Source organism: Dermacentor silvarum, chromosome 11 (genome assembly GCF_013339745.2).
Source record: "Dermacentor silvarum isolate Dsil-2018 chromosome 11, BIME_Dsil_1.4, whole genome shotgun sequence".
In the NCBI taxonomy this organism is placed as follows: domain Eukaryota; kingdom Metazoa; phylum Arthropoda; class Arachnida; order Ixodida; family Ixodidae; genus Dermacentor; species Dermacentor silvarum.
This window is the reverse complement of record NC_051164.1, coordinates 7,386,009-7,400,052: the sequence shown is the minus strand read 5'-3', so window position 1 is coordinate 7,400,052 and position 14,044 is coordinate 7,386,009. Positions and strand designations below refer to the sequence as shown.

General features: G+C 48.9%; 1 protein-coding gene across 1 annotated transcript in view; it reads right to left on the bottom strand.

The window, feature by feature from the left end:
• LOC119432413 (arrestin domain-containing protein 3) overlaps positions 1–13,481 on the bottom strand; it is an 85,446-nt gene extending 71,965 nt beyond the window's left edge. Inside the window, exon 1 of the mRNA XM_037699581.2 lies at positions 13,366–13,481. Coding sequence (XP_037555509.1) covers positions 13,366–13,477 — 112 coding nt within the window. The 5' untranslated portion in view covers positions 13,478–13,481. The remainder of the gene's footprint in view (positions 1–13,365) is intronic.
• Positions 13,482–14,044: the final 563 nt, after the last annotated feature.

The window sequence follows — 14,044 nt, the reverse complement described above, 5'->3', positions numbered from 1 at the left end:
GCCCTTGCAATAATATTTGGTGTTAAGAAGTTCCATTTCTACGTTTACGGTCGTTCGTTCACATTAGTCACCGACCATAAACCGTTTCAAACAATCTTGGGCCCAACAACCGGCATTCCGACAATCGCAGCAGTGCATTTGCAGCGATGGGCTGTCACATTGTCAGCTTACCGGTATTCGCTTATCTTCAGAAAATCAAGCGAGAATGCTGAAGCCCATTTCTGTTCGCGCCTGCCGCTATCAATGGTGAAAGACGACACACAAGAAAGAGAGGAAACTTTTTATTCATTGCGGTTGCAATCAATGCCAGTTTCAAGCCAGGACATTGCTCGAACAACCCCTTGCTTTGTAAAGTGATAGATTTCATAAATATGGGGTGGCCGGCGTCTGTGACTGAAAAAGATTTGAAGCCTTTTTTTTTTGACAGACGCAACGAGCTCACCGTTCACCAAGGCTGCATTATGTTCGGGATGCGAGTGATCGTGCCGGCAAAGTTGCGCAACTTGCTGCTGGACCAACTCCATGAAGGGCACCCAGGCATCGTCCGCAGCAAGCAACTGGCGCGCAGATACGTGTGGTGGCCGTCCATCGAGGCGGACCTCGAGCATCGTGTCAAGGTCTGCGTAAGTTGTCAAGAACAACGTTGCAACCCTTGCAAAGCGCCCCTGCATCCTTGGTATTGGCCGACAGCACCGTGGCAGCGCGTACATATAGATTTTGCTGGCCCCTTTTTTCACGCAATGCTTCTTGTAGTCGTGGACGCGCACTCCAAGTGGCCGGAAGTGTTTGTTATGTGGTCGACTACGTCGGATGCTACAGTTGACAGATAGAGAGAGCTCTTTGCACGGTTTGGTTTCCCAGAAACCATTGTCACTGATAACGGCCCGCAGTTCACTTCTGAAGAGTTCAAGCTTTTTGTAAAAGAATTGAGCTGTCGTCACGTGCTTACAACACCGTATCATCCCTGCTCAAAGGGCTTGCAGAGCATTTTATTCAGACACTTAAAAACGCTCTTCGTAAATCTAGCGGAGCGGACACATTACATCTGAGGCTTTACAAGTTTTTGCTTACCTATTGCAACTCGCCCCATACGACAACAAATGAGACAACAAATGAAAAGTGCGGGAAGAGGTCTTGAAACAACGACCAAGGATTACAGGCGGCAGGGACGTCATGTGCATGACATTAAACGAGGGTATACTGACATCACAAGCACAATCTACGGGACATCGTATTATTCAGTTACCAGAAACAGTTCTTATGAAGATAGCGGATACGAACAAGTGTTCATACAATACGACTAACCAGAAGCCTGCACGCCGAGTGTGCAACAGACGATGCGCACACCACTTCTAACAGTCAGGCTTCTCTTGATGCATCTCTTGAAGGAGGGACGTCCGTATGAGAACGCAGCTAACAGAATAGTCGTGAAACATCGCCGATTTAGTGCCATGCAGTCGGCACATATAGGTGCGCACAGAAGGCGCCAGAGCGACTAGGCAATTGCAATACGTCGACAGTGATCTGGCTCAAGGGAGCATAGAGATCAGTCTCGAATAGCGGTGCCCGCGCGTGCGATAAGCGAGAACGTTGCTGGCAATTTGGCACCGCCCGTGACTTTTGGCTCAGGGTTCAACTTCAACGTCAGCTTGACAGTCCTGATAAATCCCTCGTAAAAGCCACCCCACCACGGTGCATGATTGGTGACGAATTTCCATTTTATGTGATGGAGAGCTTGTAGTTACAAACTTCTTCATTTCTCAATGACTGCCACAGTCTTGAAAGCTCTCTTGTTGTTCTTGAATGCTAAGGTTTTGTCTCAATATGTAACAGAAGGCAGTCCCCACCGCGACAGAAAGCGTCGGAAAACGTTGCGAAATCTTGTGCAAGTCTTGTCTTCGACTAGTTCAAGGTGAATAGCTCGAATCACGGTGCACGTGAACAGGCAAATATACACTTTTAACGTAGTCATCTGGATGTTTAACGTAGAGGAGATCGGCGAAACCTAATCCTGTAACTTGAAAGGATTCCGAAGCGGTCATGCTTTCAGGTCGCAACGGTGCAGTTACTTAGGAGAAAGGTTTGACGTTGTAGGTTGGCACACGATGCATCCTCTGATGACCTTCTTGACTAGCTGCCGTCCTCGTAATATCAAAAATATTTCGCTTATTTGTACAAGTGTATCGCGAACTCCTGCATGAAGTTGTCGACGGTGCTGCACGACGAACTGCTCGCAGAAGTAAAGATCCTTTGGTAAGACGATTGGATGTTTTTCCCCACAGGCTTTCCTACTGCATTGTAGGCGTCCTCCGATTCAAAGAACTCCATTGTCGAGGAAGCAGGTCACGTCCCGAAGTGTATAATCCTTAACATTCTGATCTCCTTTGGAGATGCGGTCAATTTCTTGCGAAAAGGCTGAGCTTTGAACCTTTTTTAGCCGTATAGTTCGCCGGCTTGTTTTTCATCGGCATTCAAGGCTCCCCGGGACACACTTTTCCGCTTCAATTTCGAGGCAAATTGTAGTACCCAAGTTGTAACACGGTGAAGTCGGGCAAGAGAGCTGTAGTTGTAAATGTCCATATTAGGTGGTTCGGTTTGCATTACGACTTGCAAGAATGGTGCCCGATGAGTACGTTCCTCCGTGACACTTGGTTGAGTTCGGTTGAGTTCGGCCTACGGTGTGGTGGCCATTCATTCTCTTCACAAGTAAGCCAATTGGGTCCTGTCCACCAGAATTCCTCTTATCAAGAAAATCTGCTGGGTTCTCCTTTCCAGGGCAGTGCCTCCACACTGTGATGTCCGTTTTACTCTGAATCTCCGTTACCCTATGGCGAATGAAGTCTTTCCATCTGTTAGGATCGCCGGTAAACCAATACAGCGCAACCATTGAGTCAGTCAAAGTTTGCACTGATGTTATGGCCTCGGCTAGCTCTTGACGCCGCACCCGTACATCCGTGCTGAGATGAGACAGGCTAGCTGTTCGAGTCTGGCAAGGCTTGCCTCCTTCATTGGCACCACCCTGGACTTGCAAAAGACTATGGTTGAGGTTTTGTCGTTCGTACTTCCTGCTGAGCAAATGTAGCAAACGGCTCCTTAGGCTAACTTACTGGTGTCAGCGAAAAAATGCAGTGCGTCTTTGTCGCCAAGTCCATGTACGCCCTGCTGGTTGAACCGGGTAAGTTCAATGTCACAGAATGGTTGGTTGCTTGCTGGGCTAGTTGGTTCATTAATACTTATGTAACAGAGCGAAAAAATAAGTATGGGGCAGAGACAGAGTGAAAAGAGCGCTGTCAACTGCCTATTCTGCTGACGATGCTAGGCATATGTACACATACTAAGCGCCAGCACGAAAGGAAAAAAAAGCTAGAAATTAAGGAAAGGAACACCAGTCAGCATGAATGGCACAAGGTGATATCACCACGGACGTAATCACCAACCATCTAAAAACTTTCGTTCTTGCTTGGTCAGTGTTAGTGATGGCATGCTTACGCACCTCTCCCCCGCACGAGCAATTTTAACCGCCTCGATTATGTCTGATGCACTGATCTTTCTGTCGAGAAACAATCCTGCTTTTTTTTTAACTTAGGCATGCATGGCTTGGTACGACGACGCGTAGTCTTATCTCCACATTTACGGCAGTGTAAGCCAAGTTGGCCCTGATTACCGTCAGTTATATTCTTGTTGTGCTCTTTGAGTCTGGTGTTTATGCATCTGCCAGTCTGTCCGATGTATTCGCGTCCGGAAGCCAAAGGCACGCGATTTACGACACCCTTGTTACAAGAGACAAACGATTTTGGTGTTGAATCTTGCATAATTTTATCTGTTTGATATTGCGTGGGTTTGTTTTGTTGCAAAAGATTGAAAGCTTTAGCTGAGCTGCAAACACCACATCAATGCCTACGAGTTTTCCAATCTTCTTTGCATTGTGGGAAATCTGGTGGATGTACGCGATAACGGCTATTTTCTTGCGCGCATCCGAACCTGCCACATCTTTCTTCGCAGAGCGCCGGACTGTTCTCATTTTTCTGCAACAAGCTCTCGGCCACGGAGACCACGAGGAGTTCCGGATATCCCGCGTCAGACAGCCGTCTATATTGAAGCGCTAGGCTTTCTTGGAGCATATGTTCGCAAGACTTTGTTAGAGCATTAGTAAAGCAGTACTTAACAATACTACGCTTCCCGAGTTGCTTGGAGTGGGCAGATACAGTGGGTAATAAAGCTTTTTTTTTGCTCTCGGTTCATTACCCCGGCATACGTGATCAATGAAAAACTTAAGTCGTAACTCTAGAAACCTAATGGAATTCTTCTCAGGCAGTTCATGCGTTAAAATTGAGGGAGTTAAGTTTCGCTTGAAAATATCAAACACGTTTACAACTAATTGATGAAAATCCGCACTGGCATTGCCAATGATGATTAGAAAGTCGTCTACAAATCTAAAATCTTTTATTACACTTGTTTCAACGAGACATTTCTTGATCTTCCTGTCAAGCATAGCTAAATACAGGTCGCTGAGGACAGGGACGATACATGACCCAATGGAAATTCCGTGTTTCTGCTGGTAAATACCTTTGTCCCAAGAGGCAAAGATAGATCTCTGATCCAACTCAAGCAATTCCAAAAAAAACCTAACGGATACTCCACAACTGTTGTGAAATGAAACGGCACCTAACCTGTCAATCGCCCGTTGAACACACGATAGTAGTGCATCTTGCGGTAAAGAATAGAAAAGGTCTTTTATATCTAACGAAAACGCCGACACATTTGCATTCTTATGCTGCCGCAAGTATTCAACAAGCTGCGTGGAATTCTTAACTGGGAATGGGTCTTCTATATCGAGCATGGTCAGAGAGAGAGAAAAAAATTTATTGGTAATGAGGTGGGGTGACTTCCTCGTAGGGTGAAGCCCTTAGTTCAGGGCCCCATTGGCTCGCGCCACTCTGCGTGCCCACTGGATCAGCCGTCGCTGCTCTTGCGGGTCTAAGCTTGTCAGCGCAGTCTCCCAGGAGGAAGGTGAAACAGAAGGAATAGGGGAGTGGCCCGGAGGGTGTGACCACTCTCAGGTGCAATGATATACTGTGGGCTTTGCTCCACAGTAAGGACAGTATGAGGGATATAGTGCGGGGTGGAAGAGATGAAGGTAAAAGAGGCAGGGGAATGAATTGGTCTGTAGCTGTCGCCATGCGACGGCATCTTCTCGATTAAGAGACTGGTGGGGTGGGAGAAAGTGTCTCCTGCTATCTGTTATGTTGTAGAGTTTCAGGGTAGTTAAGTGGTTTTGGCGGTGCGTCATCTGGGTTGGACAGCTCTTCCAATGGCGCCCGGTTAGCGAGCTCACTGGATACCGCATTAGCGCGTTTGTTACTATTGAGATAGGTGTGTCCAGGTGTTTAGACGGTACGCGCTCTGTGTAACGCTGTGGGGTGTAATGATGTAAGGATACGGTGTGTGTAGGGTGTCACCATCCCTTGTGCCAAGGTCCTGCACGTGTTTGGGAATCGGGGACCACTGTGATGGGTCCATCCGGTGCTGGTATGGTTTAAGCGCGTACGATGGCTAGAGTGATAGCAGCCTCTTCCACCGTGAAACTGTCCACAGTGCTGAGCGTGGCCGAAGCTCTCAGCACTGTGCTATCTAGTACGACTACACACACAGCACGTCTTTGTGGGTACCGGGCCACGTGGTGTAAAGGACCGGTATGTCAGATGTGTCGTCGCCAAAGAATCGAGCCAGGGCTTCTGCCCTTGCCTGTCTCTGGCCTTTATGATGGTCGGGGTGCATATTTCGGGGAATTGGGGCAACGTGAATTTTGTTTCGAATGCTAAGCGCCAGAAGTGTGCGGTCTTCCTGTTGTGGCTTTCTTGGTGTTTGCAATCCTAGACGGGATAGAAGGAGACACTCCTGTCTTGTTCGCTGGAGGCGTTGTAACTGCGTGTTCAGCTGGCCTTCCACGAGTTCTCGGATGGTATTTTGTATGTCGTAATAGGAGCTTCGTGGATGCATGTTGCGGTAGTCCCAGCACTCCCTTTATTGCCGTATGGAGGAGGGTGTCCACCTGGTTCGTCTTAGTCTGAGTCGGGTTATGGTAGTATGTAGTATGTAGTAGGTGTAGGTGGCATGTTCGTCTGCTAATTAGGAGGGCTTGCACGATTCGAAGTAGATCTTTTTCTAGGAGTGCTTGTCGGCGGTTAGCAATGCGCTTTATCATGTGCGTTACTCTGGTGATTTGTTGGCGTATGTGTAGGGTATGTGTCGCCTTCCTGTTGTATTCTATATGAAGGCCTAGCACACGGAACCTGTCAACCCTCGGAATAAGGTAGCCATTCAGATGCAACCTGATGGTTGGTGGTATGTCGGCCTTACTGCGTTTTTTGAATACACGCAGCAGCTCCGACTTCTCAGCTGCGCAGGTGAGTCCTCCAGCGGTTGCATACTCTTGTACTGTGTTTAATGCTTCCACCGTCCGACCATCCGGTCGTCCAGATTGTCACATCATCGGCGTACAGGGCGTGCTGCACGTTCGCAAGTTTTTGAAGGCGCGGTGGTAGCTTTGCCATGACCACGTTGAACAGGGTGGGTGAGAGAACCGAACCCTGTAGAGTGCCTCTTCCGGAAAGTTTTATGATCTATGACCGATTTTCACCTAGGCCGATGGTGACTGTGCGGTCAGATAAAAAGGCTCGGACGCAATCGTAGATGCGTTTTCCGCATCGGGAGGATGCAAGATTGCTTAGAATGAGGTCGTGTGAGACGTTGTCGAAGGCCCCCTTCAGGTTCAACGCCAGGATTGCTTTGGTTTGAAGTGTACTGGGAGCATCTCCAACATCCTACATCCAAGAAGTTGTAGCAGTAGGTCCTGCGCAGAGAGACCTGATCGATAGCCGAATAAGGTGCGGATAAGAGGAGAGCTTCTGCTCACACGCACAGAGTTTGTGACCTCCACGCGTGACCTCCGAGCGAGGGGCGGGTTGAGAGGGGAACGAGCAGCGCGCGCACACAGAAAAATCCCCGCATATCAACGAAGTGAATGATGATGAGTGGGTGAAGCACCGGGGGATCAATGGGGTAACCGTAAATACGCCCCCCCCCCCCCCCCGTACATGCAAGAGTGCGGGAAGCGGCGGCAAAACGCCGGAAACGTTCTCTACCTGAGGTTGGTGGCGCCGATGCTCGGTTCAGGTGCGACGCCCGCAAGCGGACCCAGAGGCGGCGAGAGCGCGGAAAGCGGCGGCAATCCGGAGCCCTCCACTACAGCGTGCCTCATAATCAGAACTGGGTTTGGCACGTAAAACCCCGGAAAGCAGAAGAAGAAAGCGCCGGAAGCGTTCTCTACCTGAGGTTGGTGGCTCCGATGCTCGGTTCAAGCGCGAGCTTCGCGAGCCCTCAGCTCCGGGTCGACTTGCCGGCGTTGCCGTACTGCTGCAGCTTTGCGAGCCCTCAGGTCCGGGTCCGCATGCCGGCGTTGCCGTGCTGCTGTAGCTTCGCGAGCCCTCAGCTCCGGGTCCGCTTGCCGGCGTTGCCGTTTTGCTGCAACTTCCCGCGCCCTAGACTCCGAGTCCGCTTGTAGTCTGCGTCGCCGTACTGCAGCACTTTTGCGAGCCCTCGACTCCGCTTGCAGTTGAGCCGCCACTCTCGCCTTTTCATCCATTGCGGGCGCGCGGTTATCAGAAGCGACCGTTATCATCCATGGCTGAAGTGAGAAAGAGACCGCGCGTCGGGAACGAACGCCCTTGTGCACCGTAGCGCCTCTAGCGGACTCCATGCAAACCACAGCTATGACGAGAGAGAGAGTACGCGAGAAAACGAACACCCTTGTGTACCGCAGCGCCCCTAGCGGACTCCATGCAAACCAGAGCTACGGACGACGGGCGACGAGGGAGGGACAAGGCTCGGCCCTAAGGTGCTTCGCCCCTAAAACAGGTGCTGCATCGCTGGGGTCACGTGGCAGCGGTTATGGTGACAGTGGTACTGCGAAGCGAGAGAGACGGCGATGGTAGAGGCTCGCCGGGGAATAGCGTTTTGCGCGGCAGGCCTCGGAAGTACGCTATGGCCGAGGATGCTCGCCAAGCGAGAAGCGAGGTGCGACGTGCGAATCGGCAAGAGCAAGGCGTTTGACCGCGAGTGCTGCTTTCCCCTGCTGAGAGGATGCAACGTAAAGTCTGACCCCTCAGATTCTGTATAACTGAATAAATTATCCAGTGTGCAGCACGCTTTCGCCTTTACGTGTTACAGGAGTGTGACATGCTGCCGAATTTTTTACAACACAATGGCGGTTTATGCATTGAAGCACAAACGTTGAAGCAGTTCACGAGTGTGCGTTGCACCTTCGGAGCCTTCTGCCACCGAACCCAATCCTGGTCCTATGACTAAACCTAAGGAGGAGAAGCTTAATTCACTTTTTGGTAGAGTGCAACGCATTGGAGCTTCTGGAATCCGTCAACAATTTTTTGCTCCTTAATGCCACCTTGATGAAAAATTTCGAATCTCTGACGAAAAGAGTAGGCGAGCTTGAACACAAACTCAAATCAATTTCGACACAGCATTTTTTTTCACGAAAACGGAGAACATTTCTAAGATTCAAATGATAATTGATGACTTACAGTCTAAAGTGTCAAAGAGCAATTCCGAGGTCGTCCTTACGCATGAGAAGGATCTTGCCAAAATTCTGGACAAATTAGATGGTTTGGAAAAACGCTCGCGCCTGTACAGCTTACTGTTTTACGGTGTTACCGATACTTACGGTTCCGAATCGTCGGAGGCTTCTGAGCGAATTGTGAAAGTTTTTTCCAACCATCTTGGCATATCTGTTTCCTCTGTTGCTATGGCTCACCCTCTGGGCCGTTTTACTTTGGATAAGAAGCGATCAATTATTGCGAATTTTTCTAACGAGAAAGAAGTCAAATCCACACTGAGCAAGGCCTACAAATTGAAGTACACAACATTAAGCGTCGCACGTGCCTACTGTGAAGCCGTGCGTGGCAATACGGCAATATTCTAAGGGTTTATGGAAAGACGGCGACCGTGTTCGTCTCGTTTTCAATAAGTTGTTTCTTAATGATAACGCTTACATGTGGGACACGGAATTTAACTACTTACGACTCCACGCACTCTAAGCTTGGCAAAAGAGCTATTGATTCACTCTGCCTGGGATCAGCACTGAAGAGGTCTTGTAAACACAAGATCCAGGACAGTTTTGACAAAAAGCTATTTAAGCTTCTCTCTCTTTCAAAAGCCGGCTACCCTCGTTCGGTCCTGACGTCTGTGACCGAATCCCTACAACAGAAACTAAAAGCGGGCACACCAGCGAATAAGTCCAGAGCCGGTGAGCGGAGTGACCAAAGGCCGGAAGTCACGCCGTATGTGCATAAGATGAGCCATAACTTAAAGAAAGTGGCGAACAGGTACGGAGTGCCTGTAGTGCTCTCCGCTTCTAACAGGCTGGCCCAACTGCGTTCCCGCATAATGGCAGCTCTAAGATAGGCTGCCAAATGAAACACGTCACGCCTTACGTGCGGTGCGTCACCGGAGTTGTTTACGAAATACCCCTGTCTTTTGGCAAGCCCTATGTAGGACGAACTGGCCGCTGCGTCAACGATCAAATTAGGGAGCGTGCTAATAACTTGACGAAGGACTTGAATGCGCAGCTTTCAGTGCACTGTAAAGACTGCGCTTCTCCGAGATTTCATGATGTGAAGATCCTGGGCAGAAGCCAAGATAAAATCATGCGTGAGCTATTGGAAGCGTTTTACATAAAAGAAAGAAAATCGGGGTAGCTTGCACTAGTGGCGCAAGGCTGAAGACACAGTGGAGCTGATCGGCATGGTTCGTCCCCCGCTTCTCTCACGTCGGGATCTTCTCGGAGCTGACGCTTTCTCTCCCGTTCCTTAGCATTTTCTCGCTGGACGTACACGGGATCTCCGGCTCGGCGTCATCGTTTTGCAGTGGCTTCTTTGGCTAACCGTGCTAGGTCCAATCGGCGTCGACGCTACCAGTCTCGCTTAGAAGCCTGCCGCGATTCTTGGTAAACGGCTTCTTCCTCGGCAGTGCGAACCTTCCTTGGTCTCCCCATGTCTACGTCTGGTGCGCCGCCGCCGCCGCGCACCGACTTTCATACGGAACGAAGGAGCGTATGCACAGTTCGCCGTGACGTCACGTCTGACTCACGGCGCATGCGCAGTGGTGCGCAGCTGGTGGCGAAGTCGTAGGGGAAGTGGAACGAAAGCTATGCACAGTGTAGGGGCGGCAAATACAGACGTGCCCGGATGACGTCACGGCGCATGCGCAGTAGCGCGCAGCTGGCGGGAGCTCGGCAGAGCCGTGTCTGTGTCAAGCGAAGCGAGCGCGCACCTGTGCCGCAGTTACTAGGCAAGGCGAGGTGACGTCATAGCTGGGCGCAGTTTTTCGCGGACGACTAACGGAGTTACGGATAGCTTAAATAGCTTCGCTGTTAAAAAATAATGCTTGTGCAAGCCAGACTTCTGTTGTTTTGAACAACGCGTAGCTTACTTTCTTTAGATTTTCCGAATTATCGTTTTAGCCCTGATAATCACCCTCTGTTGTCTGCCCGAAGTGGTGGCGTGTCTGCGCGTTGAGAACAGCATATATGCTGTAACTCACTGTCTTTCGAATAAAGTTGTTAGTAGGGCCTCTGATGGGTTTTGGTGTCTCTTCTTGGTAAGAGTGCCTTCGCGCTATAATATGTCCTTAAGCAAACACCCACTTGCCCAAGAACAAGTCCTTCTGCAGCATATGGCTCGTGTCCAGGTCGCTAAAAATGCGTTTGTAGACGGTGCTAGACAGGGGCGATTGCAGAATGAGCTGCAGGTGCACCATACCCGGATCTTAGATCGTAGAAGCCGCAATAACTGGCTCACTGAGAAATAAAGCATTGCGCCTCGCCACAGGAACGCCTTAGCCGCACTCTCAAAGGGAACGGCCCATTATGAGCTAAACCAGGCCTGGAGCTCACAATACATGAAGTGGGACTGCCGGAACCAGTTCTGTGGTGGTTCGGTATTGATGTTGCACCGTTATCTATTGTCCAGGCACCCCAAGTTTCGGTCGCGAAAATGCATTTATACAAGGTGCTAGCCAGGGGTGAGTGCAGAATCAGTCGCCCGTGCACCATCCTTACATGCCAGATTGTACAAGCCGCAGTAAGTGGCTGATTAAGAAGAGAAGCATTGAGCTGTGGCGCATGAACGCATTTAGTGCACTCGGTGAAGGACCACCCGAGGAAGAGCCGAGCAAAGCCGTGGGGCTCACACTGCATGAGGCGGGCCTGCTGGAACTAGTTCGGTGGTGGTTCTGTATCAATGCCCATAGTGCAGGCGCCCCAGATTTCGGTTGCGAAAAATATCCTTGTACTAGCCATGGGTGAGTGCAGAATCAGCTTCAGATGCGGTATCTTTACATGCCAGATCGCACAAGCCGCAGTACGTGGCTGATCGAGAAGAGAAGCATTGAGCCATGGCACAGGAACGCACTAAGAGCACTCTGCGAGAGCCCACCCGAGGAAGAGCCAAACCCAGGCGTGGAGCTCCCACCGCATGAAGCGGGGCTGCAGGTAATGGTTCAGTGGCAGTTTCACCGAAGTGTTATAACGATCGAAGAGTGGAGTTCATGTCTTGGTGCCTAACTTGAAATCCAGATGTGGGTAAAAGCTCTCTTTGCTAGCTACGCCACTAGCTTCTGTGCAGATTGCCTCTAACAGTCCTGCAACGAGATGGCCTCGAAGTGCTGTATTCTTCACATCTCTACGTTAGGACTGAGTGATCTTCCTTTACTGTGATCTGCCCCGACAAGATGAGATTCGCTAGACACTATTTCAAAACTGAGGCGGCTGGAGCACGGTAAATTATCATCTTACTTAAACTCGTAACAGGTGACTGGGGCAATAGAAGGAATATGAGCTAATGCATGCAGACGACATAATGCTACTAGTGGAAAGTGCAAGGTTCGCAAATATGCCTGAGCAAGATGCAACGAATCTGGTACTGAATTATAGCACATAAAATCGGAGATTGTGTTCTTTAATAAGGAAACGAGGAATGCACTCCTGGCATATTAAAATGAATTCATACCAAAATGACGCAGTGTAAGTATTTGAGCATATATCTAAATGAAGAAAAGCTTACTCAAGTACACTCTACGGTCAGCTCATTGTTATAGGAAACCGGAACGCTGCTGAAACCAAACATAGAGAGATAAAACATTTGGGGGCTTCAATAAATATTAGATGACGTGAGGAATTGCGGCATGATTAATGGTAGCAGCGCTAACATTTGCAGATGGAGCACTGTGTAATATTAGAGATCTTGTAGGCGATGAAATAAACTAAACGGTTGGCATTGGGTGCGCGCCTACGGCAACGCCACAAATAAAGCCAAAGAGGTACCGTGTTACATCCGTTAGCTTTTGTTTGGAGTAAGAGAAGCGCTCAGCAAAATTTGTTTTGAGGAACAACTGCGGAGCATGAATGTAAGAAATAACCAAACAGAACGCACAAATTGTTCAAGGGCACAGTTGTTGAGCACCTTTGTGCTCAAATAGGCTATAGACGCGCGTCCTCTCTAGCCATCTTTTTTTTTGTCTCTGAATGTTTTTATTTCCTCCCTAAGCACTGCCAATACCTCACAAATATGGAAACGTCGAAAGCGTCGAAGCAAAAATGAGCAAGAGTTCAAGGCCTCCTAGAGAACGATGCCTCTCGTAGCATGAGGCTCACATGTACTTGTACTAACATAGATTGACTGACATAGACGTGGTTCACATAGATTGCGACGTGTGTCAGTGTGTTTTCTTTGTGACTGTGCCTTTGCGCAACAATATATGTCGTTAAGCAAACATCATCTGGCACAACAACAAGTCCTCAATCTCACATAGGAGATTGCCGTGACTTACATGTCGCTTATAACTGTGTTTTTCCTACGATTATCATATTAAACATCTTCCGAGTTATTCGATAGTTACAAGCATACGTTTTTCAGCCAAACTTCTCTCCTACCAAGCGAGTTTGATAGGAAAGAGGTGCCTCCGCTTCGCTGCGACAAACTTTCCCCTGAGCAACCGTAAAATTTTTGTGGCAAGAGCTGTTAAAATCAAACACGCGGATTTTTACCCCAGCACCGTACACTACAACATAGACAACAAAGTACGCTGATTGCAACGCATTGTGCTGTTGGTTTCACATCTCCCATCGCGAGCACTGTTTCGCTGTAATAATTGTAAACCCGTTATCCCAAGTCCAGATTTCTTCGCTACTGGCGTTTGTGCGGTGATCGCTCTTCTGCTTAACAGGAAAGTCCTACGCAACTGAAAACATTGGGCAGTGACTCTTTTCAGTGGTCGATGCGAAACGTTGCTTACCTCTCAATTTGAAGTTCTCCACGGTGTTGACAATGATATGGCCTGCGAGGGTCTCGCCAGCGTAGTACATTTCCTTCTCCAGACGAATGTCGAACTCTCGAATGTAGTCCATGGTTGGCAATCTGCAATCAGTAAACAGAATAAATATTGTGAAGTACAAAATAGTTCATTTATTTAACGGTGTTATCGTTAAATCAGTTACTTTATTAACAAAACATCCGCGGTAGCTCAATGGTGAGAGCATCGCACGCGTAATGCGAAGACGTGGGTTGGTTCCCTACCTGCGGACAGTTGTTTTTTCATCCATTTTCGTTTCCATTAATTTATCATTTCTTTAATTCAATTAGTAAGTACAAGTAATTTCCCCTATGTTGTCTTTGGTGTCAATGTTTGTTGGCTTCTTATGACATGATTAATAAAAATCGGGCCTCTCGGTTCCCTTTTTTCTCGTTCATTACATAACGAGGGCTCGAATCCGGCAGCATTGATGCCTTCAGGTAGCATATGTGGGTTTATTGAGCAGTTGCCATCACCCAAAAAGATCGCGTACTCGTGACGCCTGCGGCAGAATTGATGCACATCCGCCCTATGGTTTGTGAGTGATGGCGCTGGCTGACACTCCCAGGGTTGGTTCTAGTTGTAAAACAGAAATACCCCGGAAAGTGGATGGGAAAACGGC